The following is a 22,585-nucleotide window of genomic DNA, read 5'->3' as shown; positions in this document are numbered from 1 at the left end:
TTTTCTTTCTGTGTGATACCTTTGCTGGGAACAGATCAAGGATGCAAGCTTTCTAACTCCTGTAAAGTTAGTAAGTAATCTAGCTAGAAAAGGCGTGAGATTTTCTTTTGTTTTTTGGCTTCTGAAATTTGCTGTGCTGGAGGGAATGTGTATTCCTGCTTTTGTGTCTTTTTGTAACTTAAGGTTTTGCCTAGAGGGATTCTCTATGTTTTGAATCTGATTACTCTGTAAAGTATTTACCATCCTGAATTTACAGAGGTGATTCTTTTACCTTTTCTTTAAATAAAATTCTTCTTTTAAGAATCTGATTGCTTTTTCATTGTTCTTAAGATGCAAGGGTTTGGGTCTGTGTTCACTTATACCAATTGGTGAGGATATTATTATCAAGCCTCCCCCAGGAAAGGGGGTGTAGGGATTGGGGGGATATTTTGGGGGGGGGAAGATGTCGCCAAGTGGTCTCTTTCCCTGTTCTTTGTTTAAATCGCATGGTGGTGGCAGCATATCAGGTTTTTTAACCTAAGTTAGTTCCCAAGGCAAGAAAGAAATCTGTGCCTTGGGGAAGTTTTAACCTAACCTGGTAAGAATAAGCTTAGGGGGTCTTTCATGCTGGTCCCCACAACTGTTCTGTAGAGTTCAGAATGGGGAAGGAATCTTGACAGATGGTCTAAGCTAGGTTTACTTGGTCTTGCCTCAGCAAAGGGAGCTGGACTGGACATGATGACCTTTTGAGGTATCTTCCAGACCTACATTTCTATGGTTCTCAAACTGTGGGTCGGGACCCCAAAGTGGTCAGGACCCCATTTTAATGGGGTTGCCAGGGCTGGCTTAGACTTGCTGGGGCCCGGGGCCAAAACCAAAGCCTGAGGCCAACCGCCTGGGTGGTGGAGGTCAGGTTACAGGCCCCATGCCTGAGGCTGAAGCTGGCCATGGGAGCTGAGGATCCAGCATTTGGGGAGGAGGCAGTGGAGCCAGGTAGGGAACCTGCTAGCCCAGCAACTGCGGTGCCCCTGGGCCACCCTCCTTCCCAAGATTTAGTCAGGGGTATATAGTAGAAGTCATGGACAGGTCACGGGCCATGAATTTTTGTTTACTGACTGTGACCTGTCCATGACTTTTACTAAAAATACCGGTGACTAAAACTTAGCCTTTACCTTTTGTTCAACTAAGAACTCTGTGCTGCCCAGAAACAGTATAAAAGATTCTTGGGACCTAATCTTTTCATCTCAAATTTGCTTATGCTTTATCAGGGAAAGTACTGAGCTGCAAGATTGAGGTCTCCAATTCAATTTGGATCACCTTGGTATGGAACATTGGACTGAAACTATGGACTAATTCTAAGAACTCTTTGCAACTCCAAAGCTCACAATCTCTACTGTGAAACAGATCTCATGTCTGTATGTATAATGATATTTTAACCAATACACTTTTTCTTTTCTTTCTTACTAAATTTTATTTTAGTTAATAAGAATTGGCCATAAGCATGTAGTTGAGTAAGAAATGTTCATTAACCTGGGAGGTAAAGTGTCCAAGCCTTTGGGATGGGTAGAACTTTCATATTTGACTTGGTTCTCTGGGAGGCAGACCAAAGGCTGGGGTTGCTTTTAAGGGAACTGTGTTTTGGCTTCTGTGTAACCAGTAAGGTTTTGCGCTGGCTTGGTAAATCTAAGTATTGGAATATCTACCAGATTTGGGGATTGTCTGTCCCATCCTTTGCAGTTTGCCCTAATTGAGCAACCTCAGTGTGGCCCCTATCTGGGACCTCGGTCACAAGGATTTTGCAGACTTTATAGTGGAGGAGAAGCTGGATCTTTTTGCCTCTCTCCACCTCTACCTAGGATACTGAACACTGTATTAGTCTGTCTTTAATGTCATGGAGTTCCATGGCAGAGGTGGCTGCATTTTAGTGAAGATTGCAGTGATGCCTAATAGCTACAGACTTTACTCTACATAGGCTGTTGTGGGGCTTACATGACATTTGCATATTGCTCCGCAATCCTTGAAGGAAACGTGCTTTAGAAGTGCAAAATATTCTTTATTTTTCCTAAAATACATACAGATATCTAAATAAAATAATAAAAATATTAACCACATTTTTCTTCCAGTTGTGTAATTTTGAAAGCATTGAATGCATTCAGGTTGTTGCTTTCGGACACTATTGCTTTTCTTTTACTGAGGTCCAGATTCTTTCTACAACAGAACTATATAAACATGTCAATCATCTATATTAAGTGTAAATCTGAGTTACACCTCATGTATGGGAGGGCAGAGAAAAACCCAGAAGAAATACTTTAAGGGCAGAGGATCTGAATGAATTAATGGGGTTAAAAATAATAGTTGACATTATAAAATAAAGTATCATGCTGTCAGGCCTCTATTTCAAGTGTAAAGTTTGGTTATAATACTAATGCTGAAGTAAAAACATGAGAGCATACTCCATGTTGTACTGATAATCAACTGTAGGGTGCAGTGTTTATGTAGATATATTCTGCAACATGTCTAGTCGAGAAGGAAACTGAATACCTTTCTAAAAAAACCCTCAGTAGTGGCAAGATTAATATTTACTCCTCAAAATAAGCTACAGAAAACCCCCATGTGCACTGATCACAGAAAAGTAGAGGGGATTCTACTAGCAGAACCAGTTGAGGGTTTTTTTTTTTGTGTCATTTGGGGTCCTGGTCCATGACTAGGGCTCATAAGTGCATGATAAAAAATAATAAATAAAAATAAATTGCAACAACTAACTGCTTAAAATTGCAAGCGCTCACTTTCTCTCAAAATTATGATTTGACTACTAAATAGCCATGACAACTGCTTCTGATCGTGTTCTACTTACAAAGAATTTCTACTGTTTTTTGCAATCCAATGGTCAATGTATGTATTATTAATGCTCAATGCATGCTAAACTCATTATTATGCAATAATCAAAGAGCAAACTTATTTCTCTAATCAGTCTCTAAGTGTCTGAATTATTTTAGAGCAAGGATTCTCCCAACAAAATTTTTGGTGGCCTCAGAGTGCGGCCACCAATTCTTGCTCTTGGCCACGCTGACAATTTTTCCTAAAACACTTAATACATGTTCAAATCATTGTAATTTATTTATATAGGGTTTTTTTCAGACTCAGTAATAAACATAATGTACAGTGGTGTCTGTTCTTTATTGGACCTGAACAGAACAGAAACACAAATTAGGTGCTTTGCCTGTTCTTGTCTTTTTGTTGTTGTTTCTTTTGCTTTTTTGGTTGCTTTTTAAAAAACTTGCTAGATAGTAAGTCTGCTGCTCTGAAAAGTGATAGTTGTATGTTTGTTAATATCACTTTTCACTGCAGACTTATACAGCCTTGGCAAGCACTGGGACAAATTAAGCCCTGGAGTGGGAAGTGGGCAGGGAGGCCACGGGGCCCAGGGATGATAGCATGAGTGGCGAGCCTGGGACCAGAGCCTGCTACCGCGTACATGTAGCCCGAAGCCCTGAGGTCGAAGCCTCCTCCCTCTCCCCCGCCCCCAGGAAAATGGAGAATTCAGCAGCTGCCTGCACCTCCAGCATTTGTATCTCCAGAGGGAGACAGGGCCCAACCCCCGCTGGTGGTCCTGGAAGAGGAGCCACTGCTTCCCCCCAGAATCACAGCCCAGGAGGCTGTGGCCACAATAAAAGTCCCTGGTGGCCGCATGTGGCCATGGTGGCTGCATTTGAGAAATGCTGTTTTAGAGGGTGCTGCTGAAATTCCTTGTAAAGAAGTAAATACAAATTGCAGAGTAATAATCCTTTCCCTAAACACAGTTAATTCTTTACAAAGCTACAGTATACACAGCACATATTGACTTTGCAGATACATGGAAAAATTTTTACTATTATAATATTTTAAAACTCTGACTATAGAAGTTTCTAAGGGAGAACACATTAGTAATAAGGCAAGGGTAAATCCCCACTTATCATAGAATTGCATATCTTCCATGAGAAGAAGGCTGAGTATATGAGAATGAGTTCCCACCATTTACTCCCACTTTGTAGCAGACAATTATAGAATAACCTGGCCATAGGGCAAGTTTTTTCTCGTCCTCAGTCAGTTAGTGATTGTTTCATGCTCTAAAGCATGAGAGTTCATTAAAAAAAATTATCCTTTCAATTGTTCTAGTTCTCATTATCCATACAACAAATGTCTATTTTTTTCTTTTAATTCTACTATTCTTTTATCACTGGTGACAATCTTGTGACAATGAGTTCCACTGATTAATTATATGTATTTTTTAAAATACTATTTTGATACTTGTTGCCATTTATTGTCATTGAATGTCCCCTTCATTGCAGCTGGAGTGTGAACCCGTGTTTTCAATAAGTTGTTAGCATGAAGCCCGGGTCTTTTTCCTGAGCGTTTACAGTTAATTAAAAAAACCCAGCAGTGTATATGAATAGCTCAAATTATTCTTTCCTAGGTACACTACATTGCATTTGTTAACATTTAATTTCATCTGCCATTCCACTGCCTATTATTCTAGGTTTGGTAGGTCTCACTGGAGCTCTTCATTCTGCTCTAGTCTTGGCTATACTGTATTATTTTTATGTCACATGCATTTTTTGGCACCTTTTCCAAGTCCCTCAGCCGGCGCCGCTTCCAGCAGCTCCTGTTGGCCTGGAGCAGCGAACCACAGCCACTGGGAGACGCGATTGGCTGAACCTGCGGACGCGGCAGGTAAACAAACTGGCCCGGCCCGCCAGGGGCTTTCCCTGCACAAGCAGCGGAACAAGTCTGCGAACCACTGCACTAATGAATACATTAAAAACAACAAATGTGTTAGTGTGAAACCTTTGGGCACCATACTATTAACCTTTTGCCAGGTATAAAATGAACCATTTACTCTTGCTCTTTGTTTTCTGTCCGTTAACCAATTTCTAGTCCATGACAGAACTCTCACAGCACAACTATTTAGTTTTCTTAATAGATTTTTGTGAGGGACTTTGAAAGAAGACTTTTAGTCATAATCATTGTTACTGGCATTTCAGTGATAATTGTATGTTTTTTCATTATATGTATTAAATATCACAAATATATTGACTAATTATCACAAATGTATTTTCAGAGCCCATGCATCTGAAGAAGTGGAGTTTTTACCCACAAAAGCTTATGTCCAAATAAATCTGTTAGTCTTTAAGGTGCCACCGGACTCCTCGTTGTTTTCACAAATGTTTTACTATCTCAGTCTAGATTTTATATCAAAATTGTATATATATAAACTTTTATAGTTATAAAACAAGTGTTTATAGTATGCAAGAAGAAACCTGGGTTCAGCGCTGGCCAAAGTACAGTTGATGATGGAGCAGAAAGTGTTTTAACGAAGGAGATGGAGACTAGCTGAAAATCACAGAAGTGCTCAGGTAAATTGGACAGATGCTGAAACAGTCAAATCTGCTGTTTAAAATTTGAAGACTGAAGACAGTTTTCACGTGTTTTTTTAAAAGGAAATTACCACACCAAAAATGTCACTAACTCAGAGTAAAGGCTGGTGAAGTATGTTTCTTGACAAGAATGTGATAGCAAGTTGTAGCAGGGCAGCTACCCTGCTCCTAGGGAAAAGGGTTAAAGGCAGCTGAGGTAGGCTTGGAGGAGGCAGTCACAGCTGTGGCCACACCCAATCAGGCCACAGCTGGCCCTGATGTAAGGACTAAGGGAGGATCTGGGTCAGTCTCACTCCAGCCTTGGAGTGGGAAGGACCCAACTGCCTGGGAGTACAGGGTACCTGAAGCAGAGCAATGCTGGGGAAGAGGAGCTGGGGAGCTCCAGCCTGGCAACTCCCCAGGCTGAGGCCTTGTTAAAGGCCTAAGGAGGTACTGGGGTTGTAGAGGGGGCTGGTCCAACCCCCTCGCCAATGATGAGTGGCCATAACAGACTGCAGTTTTCCCCAGAGAAAGGAGGCTAGATGATGACTGGCAGTAGCCACTGAGGCAAGGTGGGCATAGAGGGAGGGGGCCCCACTGGGAGGGGAGACCCAGAGGAAAGGGGTACCAGGGTCTGGGAGGGACATCAGCAAGACACCAGCCAGCATGGGGTGCTCCAGGGCTGAGGAGCTAATTCCTGGATGACCAGCAGGAGGTGCTGTTGCAGTGAGTGCTTGAACTGTTACACAAATATATACATATTTTGAAAGAAATTAGTATCTTGCTTTACCAACATAGTTTAGACTATGGTTATGCTTATTTGTAGTCAGTGTATTCCAGACTCTCTGTGCAAGATTTTACACACTTTTTTTTGTTGTCTGGTTGGAGAGTTCACTCCTACAAACAGTTACTACAGCCTGAAACCCATAGCAACTTTTATGGAGCAATAGATCTACTGTGTACTTAAAAACAAACAGGCTTCTAATCCTCTATGGTCTATCCACTGGCTCACCTATTTTGGCCACCCTATGCTGCTGTAGACTTTTATGTGGAAGTTTGTGCTAATTAGATGTCTCTATCTGGTGAGCGCTGCCTGGGCAGCTGCTGAACCAGTCCTGAGTGCTCAGCACCTCAACCTCTCAGGACATTGTCCACTGCAGGATTGAGCCCTTAAACTTTATGAGCTTTTAAGATGTTTCACTTTTCTGAGGCTAGCTTTTCTAGATGACAAACTTTTCCAGAGTCCTCACCACTGACAGTGTGTCACATAGTTGTGACAGAGTCAGCGTTATATTTTAGTCTAGTTTTCCTAGAATGAATATTTTAGCTTCAAATGAAAACCTCATAACCTTCATGAGATTGGTTTAGCTACTCAGAAGGCTTTACAGGAGAGTGGAACTAAAAGAAGCACCTTGGCCATTGACTCTCACAGAAAGATGCAAGTCAAGGAGCCACAGACCTGAAGCTAGGTTTGACTTCAGACCAAATCTTGGGAAGCTTTTTCTCTCCAGCCTTCACTAAAAAAACACAAACTGTAAGATCAGACAATAATTATTTTTAGATAAATTATCTTCAACCACTTTCACTTTTAAGAAGTTTGGTAGGTGAAGGTACAGAGAATGATACTAAATGTAAAAATGTTCTGGTTGTCCTGACTGAGGAGGTAGAGAGTATGTTTGTGTGTGTTATCAGCTGGTTCTAACCAAGAGATTGAACAGATATATAGAGATAGGTTGATGTTCTCAGAAAGATCAATGAATATAGAAATTCACTGAAGCTACATGGCTGGTTTTAGAGTAGAGACTCAACAGAAGTCCTGGTAGAGAAGGAAAACTAATTACATGAGTTGCAGGATAAGTACCTTGGGATAACAGCAGGGGAGAATAAGTGAGTGTGATGTAAATGGCACCCACTATCTATTTATACAGAATGAAAGGAAGGAAAAGACAAGGTGAAGTAAAAGGAAGACTAACAACATAGGCACTGACCTAGCTAAAGCTCACACACATTCTTAACTTTATGCACTGAGTGTAGTCCCAATAACATCAGTGGTATTACTCAGGCTGCACAAACTTAAGCATCTGCACAAGTCTTTGCAAGATCAGGGCCATGCTTTCTAACAAGTTTCAGATATTTGCCACCACTGAAGGAGATTCAAAAGATAAAGGTGTACAATAAACAAAAAAAAAGAGGGCACTATAAAGCAAAATAAAAATAGATTTGGGATCATTAATATGCAACATAAAAGACACACTTAGTCATTGTGTTTAACCAGCTAAAGGTACCATGCTTTTCATGAATTTGTTGAATATTGGATAAAATATAGACTTAAGAATTCTCATAAATGAAGCCTTGTCTCCACCTAAAACTTAGGTTGATCAAAATAGAATTTAAAGATAAATTAGCAATTACAAAAAGAAAAACAAAGGTTATATGATACTGTTTACAAAGTTTAAATGAACGTGTTTAACATAGGACAATAAATCTTATCAAGAAATAGTCACAATAAATCAGTCTTATCACAATTATTCTGGGAAGCTGATTTTTTCAAAACCAAAATGGAACCATGGGTCCTTTATTTAGGTCCTTACAAATTTGCCAGTCAAGCTTTCTGTCAGTCAAAAGTCATGAGACTGCCAGTGACAGTGAAACTAAAAGTAATTCTAAAGTTATAAGTTAGAAAACAGTGACTTAACTACTGACATTTCAATTAAAAAATTGTCTTCTCAGATAATGATAATGCATAACCAAACCTTTTCCTTGTACACCAAAATACCATACACTAGCCCCAAATATATCCTCAAAAGTGGCACTGTCCGGCCCTGTTCTTCCAGATAGGAGCAGGGGAACAAGGAGTGGAGCAAAGGCGTAGTTAAAGACATGGACATTCCTTCGGGATCTTCCAAAGCATTCAGAAGCTCCAAACAATTGCTCTTACTATAGTCATGCCTGAGGCACGACTAATCAACAGAAGTGAACACATTCACCTCACTGCTACTTGTTAGCCTAGACCAGAGGTTCCCAAACCTGGTTTGTGGCTTGTTCAGGGTAAGCTGCTGGCGAGCCGTGAGATACTTTGTTTACCTGAATGTCCGAAGCTATGGCCGCTCACAATGCCCAGTGGCCGCAGTTCGCCGTTCCCAGCCAATGGGAGCTGCGGGAAGTGGTGGCCCGGCCCGTGCCGCTTCCCGCAGCTCCCACTGAGTTCCCATTGAGCTTCTGTTGAGTCTCTACTCTAAAACCAGCCATGTAGCTTCAGTGAATTTCATTATTCATTATCCCGCAGCTGTGCCTCTGTAGTGTAGACATAGAGCAACATGTACTTGTGATATTACTCCATATTCTTTGTGGAAATATGCTTATGATATAGATATGACATAACTGAGATGTACTTTATGCAAGATATCATTGGAAAGGTTATGATTTACTGAATGTGATTATCTAATTTATATGCCTGTGTCATTTCTGTATCTGAAGTTAGGAATATTGACCATGTAGCTGTATTTCAAATATGCTACCTTGGGTGTCACCCATGACCAGCCCTTTAGGTAGAACAATGAAAAGCCTGACAGGGCTGATGGCCCATTAGCAAAGCAATGGACTGTGAAAGATCTTAGGCTTCCTGTGGACGCTCCAGATAGCCTGCGAGTAATTGCTGCTACATCCCTGCAGAGACATGGGTCTGAGTCACCTGGTACTGCCCACCCCCCTTGGAATGCCAGTGTGTTTCCACTGGAAGAAAAGGTTCCCACCATACACAAAAGTTATATAAGGCAGGGGAGTGACATCTTCGAGGTTCTCCTCTGCCTCCCCGCCCAAAGAGACACTGGGAAACACCTGGAAAGAAGAACTGAACTGAGGGGAGAAGAGTTGAGCCCAGGCTGGAAAGGTGTCTAGCCTGTGAGTAATAATATCTGAAGTTTCAAGCTGCAGGCTAATCATAGAATCTTAGGGTTGGAAGAGACCTCAGGAGGTCATCTAGTCCAAACTCCTGCTCAAAGCAGGATCCCAACTAAATCATCCCAGCTAGGGCTTTCTCAAGATGGGCCTTAAAAGCCTCTAAGGATGGAGATTCCACCATCCCCCTAGGTAACCCATTCCAGTGCTTCACCACCCTCCTAGCGAAATAGAGTTTCCTACTATCCAACCTAGACCTCCTCCACTGCAACTTGAGACCACTGCTCCTTGTTCTATCATCTGCCACCACTGAGAACAGCCTCACTCCATCCTCTTTGGAACCCCCCCTTCACATAGTTGAAGGCTGCTATCAAATCCCTCCTCACTCTTCTCTTCTGCAGACTAAACAAGCCCAGTTCCCTCATCCTCTCCTTGTAAGTCATGTGCTCCAGTCCCCTGATCATTTTCGTTGCCCTCCGCTGGATTCTCTCCAATTTGTCCACATCCTTTCTGTAGTGGGAGGGGGGCCCAAAACTGGATGCAGTACTCCAGATGTGGCTTCACCAGTGCCGAATAGAGGGGAATAATCACTTCCCTCGATCTGCTGGCAATGGTCCTACTAATGCAGCCCAATATGCCGTTAGCCTTCTTGCCAACAAGGGCACACTGCTGACTAATATCCAGCTTCTCATCCACTGTAATCTCCAAGTTCTTTTCTACAGAACTACTGCTTAGCCAGTTGATCCCCAGCCTGTAGCGGTGCATGGGAGTCTTCCATCCTAAGTGCAGGACTCTGCACTTCTTCTTGTTGAACCTCATCAGATTTCTTTTGGCCCAATCCTCCAATTTGTCTAGGTTACTCTGGACTCTATCCCTACCCTCCAGCATATCTACCTCTTCCCCCAGTTCAGTGTCATCCACAAACTTGCTGAGGGTGCAATCTATTCCATCGTCCAGATCATTAATAAAGATGTTGAACAAAACCGGCCCCAGGGCCAACCCCTGGGGCACATATTAACTCTAGCTCTTGGGCCACACAGCCATGAGGGAATGGGCAGCCATATTGACTTTCACCGTCTGGCCACACAGCTCTGAGGGAGAGGGAAGCCATGTTGTCTGTAGCCATTTGGCCACGCAGCCCTGAAGTGGAGGGCAGCCATTTTCACTCTGTCCATTAGGCCAAACCTCCCTGAGGCTATGTGCCCGAAAGTCTAGGCCAGAAGCTGCCGATCTCTGGAGCTCAATGAAAACTTCCAGGGCAGCATTGCCCTGGAAGTCCCAACACAACACTACGTGGAAGAGGCCGTTTCGTTCCAAGGATGTGTTTTGCAGAAATCATGGCCTAGACCTTCGGGCTATACCTGTTCTGATTGGTACACATTTCCCTTCTAAGATGGCCTAAAGGGGAGGAGTGAAACCCTTGCCAGTTGGTAGAGGGCGGTGTGGGGACTTGGTCAAAGCCCCTCTCAGGGTGGTCCTACAGGTCTGACGCCCACTTCAATTGGTAGAGGACAATGGGAGGAGCTCTCAGAGGGGATATACAAGCCACTTCCAGATGGGTCACCCTGCCATGGAACTTCCCCCAGTTGGTAAAATCTGCTCTCGGGGTGGTCCTATGGGGCTGAAACCCACTGTGATTAATAACCTGTCCTATTCATCATGATGTTTATGACCCTGTGTCTCATAGGGAAGTAGCTTGGGGTAATTATGCATCTTTTGGTTTAAAATGAGCACTTATATAGTTTACAGACAAAGAAGAACAACTTTTCAAATCTACTCTTACAATGTGCAAAGAGATTGTATGTGCACTTAATTTACTGAATAGAATGCTTTTATCTTTAGTCTGCTTGTTAAACAAAGACATTCTTGCAATAAAATTGTATGTAAAAATTGTCACTGTAAATTAATCATTTGCACGTCTTTATCAATAAAACTAACAATATCACTGCTGTAGACCCTGCTTTGTTCTTGACAGCTTTATTATAAAACTATGATTTAGGTTGAAAATGAGGTTTTGTGCACTCACATTTTCCATCTTGCATGGAATTATATATATGAATGTAGAAAAATGGTTTCTTTCTCCCCAACTATACAAACTCTTGCAAACGGATTTGGTAGAGGTCTCTCAGCATACCTTATTTGTAATACTGTGCAGAGGTTACTGCATGAGGTTTTGGATGGTCCATGGAGATAATGTATTTTGTAGGCATTGTCCAGTCATTTTAACTCTTTCACTGCCTTTAACCTGATAGTAAATTCAGACTTCCTCAGGGCCTTGTATTTATTAGGAAGGAGTGAGAGTAGAATCCTATTATAAACCCAGCATACCCTTTCTCTAACGCACTGCTCTGAGGGCATTTTTTCCTTAAGATTAGCAAAGAATGTTTACATAGTGTAGAAATATGGAAAAAATGGTGGAGTCTGATAGAAATAGTCTGTAGAATGTTTACATGTAACTTATTCCTCCTCTTACCAGTAATTTATAACCACTGTTTAGTGTCTCTTAATCAGCTGATTTAACTGAGAGCATTCAAGGATCCAGGGCTGGGACTTGGCGCTTGTGGGTGTCGTACTCTATGTAATTCATGAGTGACTAGTCAGAGTGCTCATATACTTAGCAGGGAGTGATTGCACATGCTAAAGGCTGTGTGAACAGGCCAGGAGTTGGTGTTCTGACAGCAAAGCTGTATCAAAGGCATGCCAGGCGAGAGAACTAAGGGGACATAGCAGTTCAACAGTCCAGACCAGACTGTACCCTGGGGAATGTCCTGGTGGCACAGCCATTAGTAGGGTATACGAACAGCTTGCTTTTCTGAGTGAAGTTTGTACTTTAAACACTGGTGTAGTGATTTGCAGTGAAGCTCAAGTGTGGTGCCTGAGAACAGTCAGAGAGCTTACAGTTTTATTCTTTTCTGTTTGCTTCTTTTGGGCAGGAGAAACAGAAACAGAAAAGCATAAAAATGAGCAATCATAAGGCACAGCTAGAGCTGGCCAAATTGAAGGCTGAGGGGGGGAAAGGGAGGAATGTCAACATCAGAAGTGGGGAACTGAGAGGAGAACGAAAGAGGAGTTGGAGCTGGGAGAGAATGAAGCAGCAGCTGTATTGGAAGAAGAAGCTGATAAGCGGGCTGTGAACCTACATGAGAAAATCATGGAGCCGAAAGCTGAAGAGGCTGAGGAGAAGGAGAACAAGTGGAAGCACCAACTGGAATGGATAGAGAACCGAAACAGATCTCAGTGCCACCAACATCTCCCTTCACTCCAAAAGTTTCCAACAAGGACCAGGTATGCCCTCCAGACAAAGACAGACTGCCCTGATGAGCACTTCACTGCTTTTCAAAAACTGTGTGTGAAGTCCATGGAATCCCTGAGGACCAGAGAGTCCCCACACTGATTGCAAAATTGTCTGGGCAGGCTTGAAATGCATTTCATGAAATGCCAATTGAGGAAGCCCTGGTATATTTTAAGTTTAAATAAACTGTTTTCAAAATGTTCCAAATTACTCCTGAGGTGGACAGGGCAAAATTCAGAAGTATTACGAGTGTTGCTATGAGTAATCGTGGATATGTTTCCAGGTAAGGAAATGGGTTAAGGGAAAAGGTGTTGAAAATTTTGAACAACTGCTTGATCTCATTGGTCAGGAACATTTCTTGAGCTTATTTAAGGATGATGTAAAGCAATGTCTATGGGATAGATCTGAAAGTCTGTGACAGAAATGGATGCTCTGGCAGATGTTTCATCAAGCCCAATCATCTAGTGAGCATAAGCCAGAGAAAAAGGGATTTTAACCTGGTGGGAAGGGGGGACCCTATTTTACCCCTGGGACAAAAGAGGAGGATTGGGAGGCTAGGCACTGACCTCCCCCAAATCATTCCTCTCCTAGTAATTCCCATTACAAACCTCCTGTGAAGGAAGAGCCCGAGGAAATGTTATCAGTGGAACTACCCTGAACACCAGAGAAATCAGGGCCCTTATCTGAGAGAAAACAAGCCTCAGCCAGTTCACCTTACCTCAGCTGTCTTCAGCACAGAAACCTCTGAAGCACCTGAAGTTTACCTGAGAGGTTTGTGAGGACTGGCTTTGCAGTGCTAGAGATGAAGCCTATTATGGTTGGTAAATCAATGACAGAGTATGCATGGGATGGAAAGATACAGGGAGACACAATTCTCTGCTTAAATCGAGTGTGATTCCCAAATCTGACCTGTTGCCTGGCCAAATGGCAGAGCTTGTGTTAAGAGGATGATCTAGGAGTTTTGTACCTTGAGCCATGGTGCATAGAGAAGATGGTGATTTACAAGTGGGGGCGCTGGATGACACCCCGCTGACATGCTTAATGGGAATTATTTTTTTATGTGGCTTAGACTACGTATGTGGTAACCTGCAGCAAAAGGCATCTTTGTGCTGAGATCCCAGAGAGAAGGGGGGAAATCCCAGAACTACTAAGAGAGACAGAGAAAGTCTGTTTGACACCCCTGCAGCAGAGAGAAGCAGCGTGTCTCCAGCAGCAAAGGGAGGAGCTGAGCTGAACTCCTGCCATGCAGCAAAAGGCAGCCTGCCCAATTTCCTCAGAGACAAAGGGGGTTGAGGTGGTGCCTGTCACTGGACAAGCTGTTCCAATTGTTCACTGCCAGACTTTTGTAGTTGAGCAAAGGATAGACCTTGCTCTAAAGAGCCCCAGGGATGGTGTCTTAGAGAGGGTCACAGGAAAGGAAAACGGGGAAAGGCCTTTTGACAAAGCTGAAAAATTGTCTAGGGGAGCTCCTGTGGGAGAGAACCAAAGCCCTGACCAACCCACTTAGCAGTTGGATGTGTCCAGACAGCACTGCGGGGAAGTAATGTTGTTACACAGGAATGTCCTCATGCTGGTCACTTGGAAGTGACTGCCCTGCACAGTGGGGCTGACTCAGCTACTGCTCCCCCACTCCCCCAGGCAAGCAGCCTAGGACTCAGAGAGTGAACTGTGTAGTTGACCTTTCGGAGGAAAACAATCACACAGCCAACCCCTCAGGGACGTGGAGTGGTGGCAGACGGGCTCCCACTCCAGGCCTCAGTGCATATGTCCTGTTGTACCCTGCTGGGCTCAGGCACATCTGATCCCCAGTGGGAGCGGTAGTTGAGATTCACCAAGACATCCATTTTGACATACCATCATTTTCCACAAGTATCTCTTTAAGACAGAATTCAGCCCCTACCTCTGTAACTACCAAGGATTTGAATCCAAGGAGCCTTCAAGCTGAACATGCAGGTGGCTGTGAACATGGAAATGACTCAGCTGGCTGGGAGTGGGGAGTGTCTTCCCCTGGGCCGGTAGCACAAAGGAAGCAGCGGAAAGAATGTTGCTGGTGTCAGGGATGCCTGAACAGAGGGAAGATTCTCTTAACCCACAGAGGGGCTGGGGGAATGACTCAGTCCTGGGGGTGAGGACCTCAGATTGATCCCAACAGGGGAGATGGGCTTCTTGCATATGTGCAGCCCTGGGGTTGGGAGACAGCTCCAGACAGGGTCTGCCAATGTGTAGGAGCACCCTGCATCCTCACCTCACCAGACTCTGGGACACCACAGCCCCAAGATTATAACTGGATGAAGGATCTGTGCTGAAGGGAACCCTGAGGGAAAGGAAGAGCCAATAACTGAATACAGACAAAGCTTCAGGAAGGAGTTAAGTCACAATGGGGATTGTCCAAACCAACCTCAGAGACAGAGGATCTAAACAAAAGGCGTAGAATGACATAAATACTCGTGAATGTTCTTTTGCAATGAGTGAATTAATGTTAATGTTAATCCCTGTGGAAAGGTACAAAATGCCAAATTCTTGGAAAGGTCCCTTTGAAATGATAGTAGTGGTAAATAAAGGCACATATGTAGAGAAGCCTCATGGAAATGCTGTTTCACAGCTAATACATGTAGACAGACTTGAAAGTATCATGGCAGAGAAGCTATAGTAAAAATGATCTTCTGTGTAGAAGGGGAAACTGAGGTACTCCACTTCATTGATTTGATCACTGAATGACAAGATAACTCCACACTAGAAAGCATTGATATCTGCAGTGAGCTAAAACCAGTTGAAAGGGCAAAAGTGTTATCAGGGTTGCCAAGGCACATAGAGGTGTTTTCTGACAATCCACTTGCTAACTCTTGAGACCACTAGACTGGTTCACAAAGTGTTACCTGGTCCACAGAACTTTGCAAAAGCATATGTGGCTAACATTACAATGTTTAGCAACACTTGGGAGTTATGTTGTCAAAACTCTAAAGGGCCTCAAACACACTGGCCTTTGCATCTGCCACTGGCTGACATACCTGCAGTTCTGAAAGGGGGGACGTGTGACACCCTATCCCCCATGTTCACCACTTTTAAAAGGTGATCTATTTTGAACAAATAATGTCTTGTGAGCGATCATTTGAAAACATATACTCTGCTGAACATGATTGCCCTGCTAAAATATGTGTATCATCAATATTGTATGATTCAGTGATTGGTCTCTGGGTGTGAGGAGTGCACGAGAAGGAGTTACTAGGAAATACTACTTTAGGGAGGTGGAGATGAAGAGTTCTCAACAGGCTTGGTCCAAAGCCCAAACAAAGTAAATGGAAAGACTTCCATGGCTTCAGTCCCTATCTGAAGGTCTTTTAAGCAAGGTGCCTGTCACCAGGGGATCTCAGCATGCCTTGCTAAGGAGGTTAAATATCATTATTGTTTTATTAAAGGAAAGGAAGTGAAGAGATTGAATTATTTGCCCCAAGTCACAAAACAAATCAGAGAATTTCTGTAGGAGTGGAATCCAGGTTTCCAGCACTATCACAAGTGAGCCCTGATACAAATACAGCAGGCTGGCTGATGGAAAAGCTGGACTGAAGATCTTAGACTGTTTTGAAATTACTGATATCAATCAGCTCCCAAAGGCTTTGGGTCCATTAATTAAAAGGACATTGTTAAGCACCCTGAAGGAATAGGAAGGCACAGGATTTGCAGAGATGGTTTGGGGCTATTATATAGAGACACAAACAACCAGGCTGGAACGTGTCATCTTGTCAGAAGCCACAAGAAGCCCACATTTTGTGTGCTCTGCACTGACCCAATCACTCCTTTGCTTTGATGAATCACACGAGACACTTGGTACCAGGGGAGAAAAGACAAAGGGACACAGCAGGGCTCCGTAACAGAGCGCTATCTCTTCATCAGCAATGCTCAGGGCCCCATCTACGGGTCACTGGATGAGCTGTTACACCACTGTTTCTTCACACTTTAGGTAAGAGTTGGCACTTCTGCAACTGGCAACTATCACACAAGTTTCACTCTACTCCTAGAAGCCGGAGTGGGCAGAAGCATCAGAAGTACTGGTGTGACACTCCTAGGCAGGTTTTGCCCCCATGATCATTTAAAAAGTGCTGGGGGAGGGATTCCTAGAATTCCATGTGAACTGAAACTTCTGATGTAATAAACTAGGCAACCTTGTGCAGGTCGCCTTTACTAGAGGGGCCTCTGAACTTTATTGGGAGTGTTCCAGGGGAAAAGCCGGTGTGCTGCAATCGAGCCTCAGAGACAATAACGTCTGTAAGGTGCCACAGGACTCTTTGTGGCATTAACAACTCCTATGATGCCTTGAGGAAAGAGATAGAGACTTCCTCATGCAGGGAGAGCAGGTGGTGGACTCCATTTTCGGAAAAGGAGTGAGATTGCTGCTGTGGGGCTCTGTCCATACCAGGAGCTGCTGCTGAGAGCCTGCTGGGGCTTTGGCTGAGCAGGGATCCTCCGAGGCTGTTGGTGGCTTCACTGGAGCCAGGGCAGAGACTGTTGCTGTGCCTGGAGCTGACTGAGGTGGGCCTGCAGTAAAGGCAGCGTGAGTAACCCTCACTCTTGTTTGGGAAGGTACTTGCACGGGAAGGGGCACAGCAGAGAGTCTGAGGAGAGGCAGAATGATCATCCCATCGAACCAGGACCCAGAGCTGCTGACATTTGGTGGAGCCAATTCCAGTCTTCAGAGGGGTTGTGCAGCTTGTTGCCTTGGCTGGACGGATACACAGAACCAACAGCGTGCTGTCTCCAAGCGCTCCCATGCAAGCACAAGGACTCTGCCACCCCGCAGTGTACACTCCTCTGGATTTCAGTGTAAATGCCACTTACATAAGTTTCATTTATTACTGTATGCTATATTTGTTAATTGATTTTATTCAACTGCCCCCTGTGGATTTAAATTAATAGTGACATATCTTAGACTGTTATACCCTGATGTTTTTTAATTGTTAAGTAAAGGTGTGTTAACTCTAATTTAAGTATATTGGATGTATGCTATTTATTAATTGGTATTTCTGAGTTAGACCCATGCCACAGATTTATTTATTATTATTATTTCTATTTGAAGGGGTTTATTCTGGAGGTTCCCAAGGCACGCCATTGAGTGTGTACAAGGGCCAGCCAGGTGGAGGCACCACCAATTTAAAATTCCTTTAGGAGTAAAGGGACTGCAGCAGAGGGATGAATAGAGGATTCCCACCTATCCAACAGCACCACTGGGATACTCAAGATCTTTTTTAAAGTCAAGAACATCAGGTGCCCAGGCACACAGGTGAGAGTTGCCTGCTCCCGAGTGACCAAGGGAGGAAAGGGGGATTACACTTGCACCCAGCTATTCCAAGTCAGGAACTGGAAGGCATGTCAGTTTTCAGTCTTTGAACAAGATTTGTGATTGAAGCACAGAAGCTATCACACAGCAGGGAAAGATGCAGCACTCGAAGAGTTCATCAGATTGCACTTACCTCAAACTGCTGATTTTTGTAGGACACCAACACATCTCTGACTTTCTCTAGATACAGGTACATGGTTCAAACCACAGGCAATGAGGAGCTAATATAACTCCTATTTCACGCAGAGAAATGGAACCTTCCTACCTTGAAGGAACTAGGCAGCTATCATCTCCAAACTGCCCCCCTTGGGCAAGCCATTTACATCCTGCTCAATGTTTACTCCAGACAGAAGGCAGGGAAAGGCAGAGATTATATCAATCCATACCTGGCAATTCTTTTATTATATTAGATTAGCCATTCTCAGTCTCTTCAATTCAATACAGGAAATGCCAGACTGGATCAGACCAGTGGTCCACCTAATCCACTAGTTTGTCTCCAATAGTAACCACTTCCAGATGCTACAGAGAAAGGTGCAAGAAACCCTGCAGTAGACAGTTATGAAATAGCCTGCCCATGGAAGACATCTCTTCCTACACTTGACAGTTAGTAGTTGGCTTATGCCCTGAAGCATGAGGGTTTCTATCCCTATAATTTTGTTTTAAATGCTATGTGATGCAACTATGGATGTTTACTATTCAAATAAACATCCAATCTCTCTTGTAATCCTACTAAACCCTTGGCCTCAAGGGTATATTGTGGCAACAAGTTCCCCAGGTGCTTTACAGAAATCAGATAGCATTTCTTTTTATCAGTTTCAAATTTTTGTCTGCCTCTGGACCTCTTCTGTTTCCATTGTATCTCTGAGAAAAGATCACCACAAATGAAGATGGTGTTCTGGCTGAAGATCTATCACCAGGTTTTGTCTGCCATTGGGCTGGATTAATCACATAGACCTGGGCCCTGATTATCTTGTTTTTACTATTCTTTTGCACACCAAGCCAATATCTTTACGTCTCAGCTGAGCATATCCTTGGAAGGAATCGCATTCCAGGGCTTCTTGGGCTGAGATCATTATAATCTGAAGGTGAGGAAAAGAAGTTTGTGGAGGCTAATTAAATATTGTGCTAAAGCCAGGTGCACTTTGGTGAGCGCAGCACATTAGTGAGGGCTTGTTTCTAGCCAAATGTGTTCTTTCTCACTGCTCTGTAGTAGGTAGCACAGCCTGTGATGCAGGGAAAGATGGGTAATGAGGCGAGCAGGGAGGAGAACGGCATGGATGGAAGGTGGGGTGGGATGAGACAGGGCCATGTTCCCCAGGGGGGCAGGTGGCACTGTCTCTCCAGGGATGAAGCCCTTACTACAGGATCAAAGGTGGAGCTAGCTTGATTTCAGCTCCCCTTTACTCCTTCCCTTGGCTTGGGCGGAGGTTAGCTGCCCAGCTGTTTTCAGAAATCAAATGCTAGAAGAGGGGTGTGTGTGTGTGTGGGGGACATGGGAAGGGGTTCGGTTAGTGGATTTTTGTTTTTAAATCTACTTTTTTAGCTCCCTGAAGCACTGAGCTCAGCTCTGTAAACTGCAGCCCAGCATGGCAGGGGTTGGTTAATTTCAGCTGAACCTCCCTTTCTTGCCAGCCTGGATTTGAGCTGGCCTGTTAGTGAAAGCATTTGACATGAGTGTTTGCCACATACCTCTACCAAGAAAAGCAACAACCATGAGTTCAGTGACTATGACCTAGCTGACCTAGCATTGGTTGAACAATCATCATTATAGCACTTAGAATGCTGATGTGCTTTCCTGTGGGGAAGAGTTTGCACAATACATTTGTGGTGTTACTGGGGGTCAGATCAGACTAAATGAGAGCAAGGAGTAAGTTATCTGAAGAGTTTGGAGTTATTCCAGACTTATAGTGGTATAAATGAGAGCAGAATCTGGATCATAAATAATTAATCTCATTAGCCTAGAATCCTGTAAAAATGATAATGAATGAGTTAAAATCTGCCTACTTTCGTCAGCACTTTTCAAAATTGTAGGTCAAAGTCCTTCTGTGGTTTTTATTCAGAGGCAAAATTCCCATTGGATCTGAATCTCCTTACACAGTGGTGTGAATCAGGAGAAGCACCATGGACGTCAATATAATTGACTCAGTGTAAAATCAGTGCCAAAGAGGGGGGAATCCATTCCATTTCTGTCAATAGTTTTGCCTACATATGGGCTCCAGGATTTGACCTGGCCAGTTTTCATGCTTGTTTTTATCAAGTGTAGTCAAAACACACCACACAATAAAGGATCTGAAATGTTACTAATGTAGAGAGCGAGCAACCCACTTTAAGATGAAATGATATATATGTGTTAAAAAGCATTGACAATTGACACTGCAGTTTAAGGCAAATTTAAACTTTTCACTATCTATAAACCTGGCCCACAGAATTTTTGATTCAAGAATCAGGAGAGAAAAGTTTGACCACCCTCAGAGGTTTTACAGAACGTTAAAAGAAACTCAAGTTCTCAGTAAACAACATATTTCAAATTTAAAATTATAGGTATAAAATTACTTCACACACACAACTCAGAGCTACACTGAGAATTTACTGTGATTCCGATGGATTGGGTGGCACATAGCTACACTCCAATAGCAGTATCTGTGGGAAGGTTTGTGACTCAGAGAGAGCCTCCTGATACAATTCCTCCGGGGATCCTGTTACGCTCTGGGGTGAAGAGAATATGCTGTGTCAGCCCACTGCCAGATGCAGCACACTTCCCCTTCTCGTATCCAGCCAGCACAGTAATATTTACAATACAAGGTTAATACTACAAATAGACTGTTGATTAGAAAATGTGCGTGTAATATTGTTATGAAAAATGAAGTTGTATTCAGCGATGTAGGGCCTGTTTTTCAGAGGTGCTTTTTCAGAGTATCCAGTTGTAAGTGCTCAGCACTTCTGAATATAACACACATTATGGGCATGATTCTCCTCTGTGAGTCGCAATGTGGATCTCTTCTGTGAAACACTGATCTGTACTGCATAATATGTAACTCCGAAAACTCCCATTGATATCAGTAATAGCTGTGCATGTGGCTATAAAGTGAAAGCAAATGTGAAAAAGTTAAGAGAAAAAAAAGTATACATGTTGCACTAAATCCGGCAGGGACCAGGTCACTCTTCAGTTTACTTTTGGCAATACTCTGCTCCAACACCAAATCAGTCTGGCTCCAGACAAGCCCCAGAGATCTTCTCTAGCTCGCCATATATCTAGATATGGGCTAAGGAGGCAGCAGTCAAATCCGGATTTGATTTAGGCAAGCGTTTGGGGTTCAATTCCAAATCAGGGCTAGGATTTGGGGTCAGTGCTGCCAAAGTCTTGCAAGCTATTCTTGAAAGATTTTTGCTCCTTCTGAACCAGAACTGGAAAATAGATCCCTTCTGATCCTGTATCCAGCCCAGAACCAAAACAAATAGTGGATTCCCACCAGAGATTTGAATCTGAACTCCACCTGTCAAAATTCAAAGGGGTTTGGATTGGAGGTTCTAGATGTGGCCCGTCTCTTGTTTAATCCCCCAGTGGCAGATCATTTAAAAGTTAAAATCCCCTTTAATCCATTGACCAAACTTCTTTCAAGGAGAGCATGAGACTGCTATTTCGAAGTATTTGCTACTTGTTTTGGCCAGATTTTGTTACTGTTACTCACCCTTGAGTAGCGTCTTAATCTGTGTGAAGTTCCACTGAATTCAGGGGGACTACTCTGGAGTAGAATCTGTGTTTTAAGAGTCCGTGGGAGAGGGATTTAGCACTAAAAGAACTTCTAGGGGCATAACTATGTGTAAAAAGAAATTTAATTTGTACTACAGTGTTTCAACTTTTGTATTGTAGGGTAATAGCTCAGATTAACACCTTGTGGAGTTTGTTTATTTTGGGGCATGAGACCTTTACCCCGCTGAGATTCTGTGTGAGAAAGCACAATGCATGTACAGAGGCCAAGTGAGGTTTTGCCACAAATAATGTGCACCCCAGGAGCAGACACAGAACATCAACCTGCCTCCTGGTTTCTCCTGTCCCAAGGGCTGAGGGGGATGTACCCTGGTGCAGCCTGATACCTGGTACTGGCTGGTGTGTTGCAGGCTGGAGTCACAGCTCTGCCCATTCCCCACCACTTCTCTCCCACATAGATAGAGACATAATGGCCCCACAGAGGCTGCTCCCTGAGGTATGGTTAGCTGGCATAGGGGAATAAGGGGGTCGCTTAGCCCCAGTTTGACTTTTTCTGCCTCATCTCCTCCAACCTGTGTCTGTCCTAATCCTGTATCTTCTAGTCCTATTCTCCTCATCTAACCAGTCCCAGGCTCCACTCCTCAGGCTTCTCATCCCAGGCCCAGTCTCCTTGCCCAGAGCATCCTTGTCTCACCTCTCCAGACTCCCCATCATAGTCTGAGTCTCTCCTCCTCCACCAACTTCCACTCTCCTTGTCCAGCCATTCCCAGTGTTGTAATGGGGCCCCATCCAGGCTGCCTGTCTCGCCTCTTTGCCACTCTCTGCCTCTCCAGCATTTTTAGAAGGCAGAAGGAACATCACAGTGCACCTTTTTTTGCAGTTCACAATGGTCCCTCCTCTCTTTGCATCTCTCTAGTCTGGCCTTGTGTTTACCTCATTTCCCACCTTTCATTCTGCCTCCTTCCTCTGCTACAAACACATTT

The 22,585-nt window shown here is 43.6% G+C and overlaps 1 protein-coding gene across 1 annotated transcript in view; it reads right to left on the bottom strand.

Moving 5' to 3' along the window:
- Positions 1–20,556: 20,556 nt before the first annotated feature.
- The window catches only part of LOC311518209 (uncharacterized protein), an 84,794-nt gene continuing 82,765 nt past the window's right edge, over positions 20,557–22,585 (bottom strand). Inside the window, exon 6 of the mRNA XM_084623782.1 lies at positions 20,557–20,599. Within this exon, the coding sequence (XP_084479908.1) occupies positions 20,593–20,599 (7 nt within the window). The 3' untranslated portion in view covers positions 20,557–20,592. The remainder of the gene's footprint in view (positions 20,600–22,585) is intronic.

Source organism: Lepidochelys olivacea (assembly GCF_965140295.1).
Source record: "Lepidochelys olivacea isolate rLepOli2 genome assembly, chromosome: 3".
Classification (NCBI taxonomy): Eukaryota; Metazoa; Chordata; order Testudines; family Cheloniidae; genus Lepidochelys; species Lepidochelys olivacea.
Note: the sequence above shows the minus strand (reverse complement) of the source record. Positions and strands in the feature narration are given on the sequence as shown.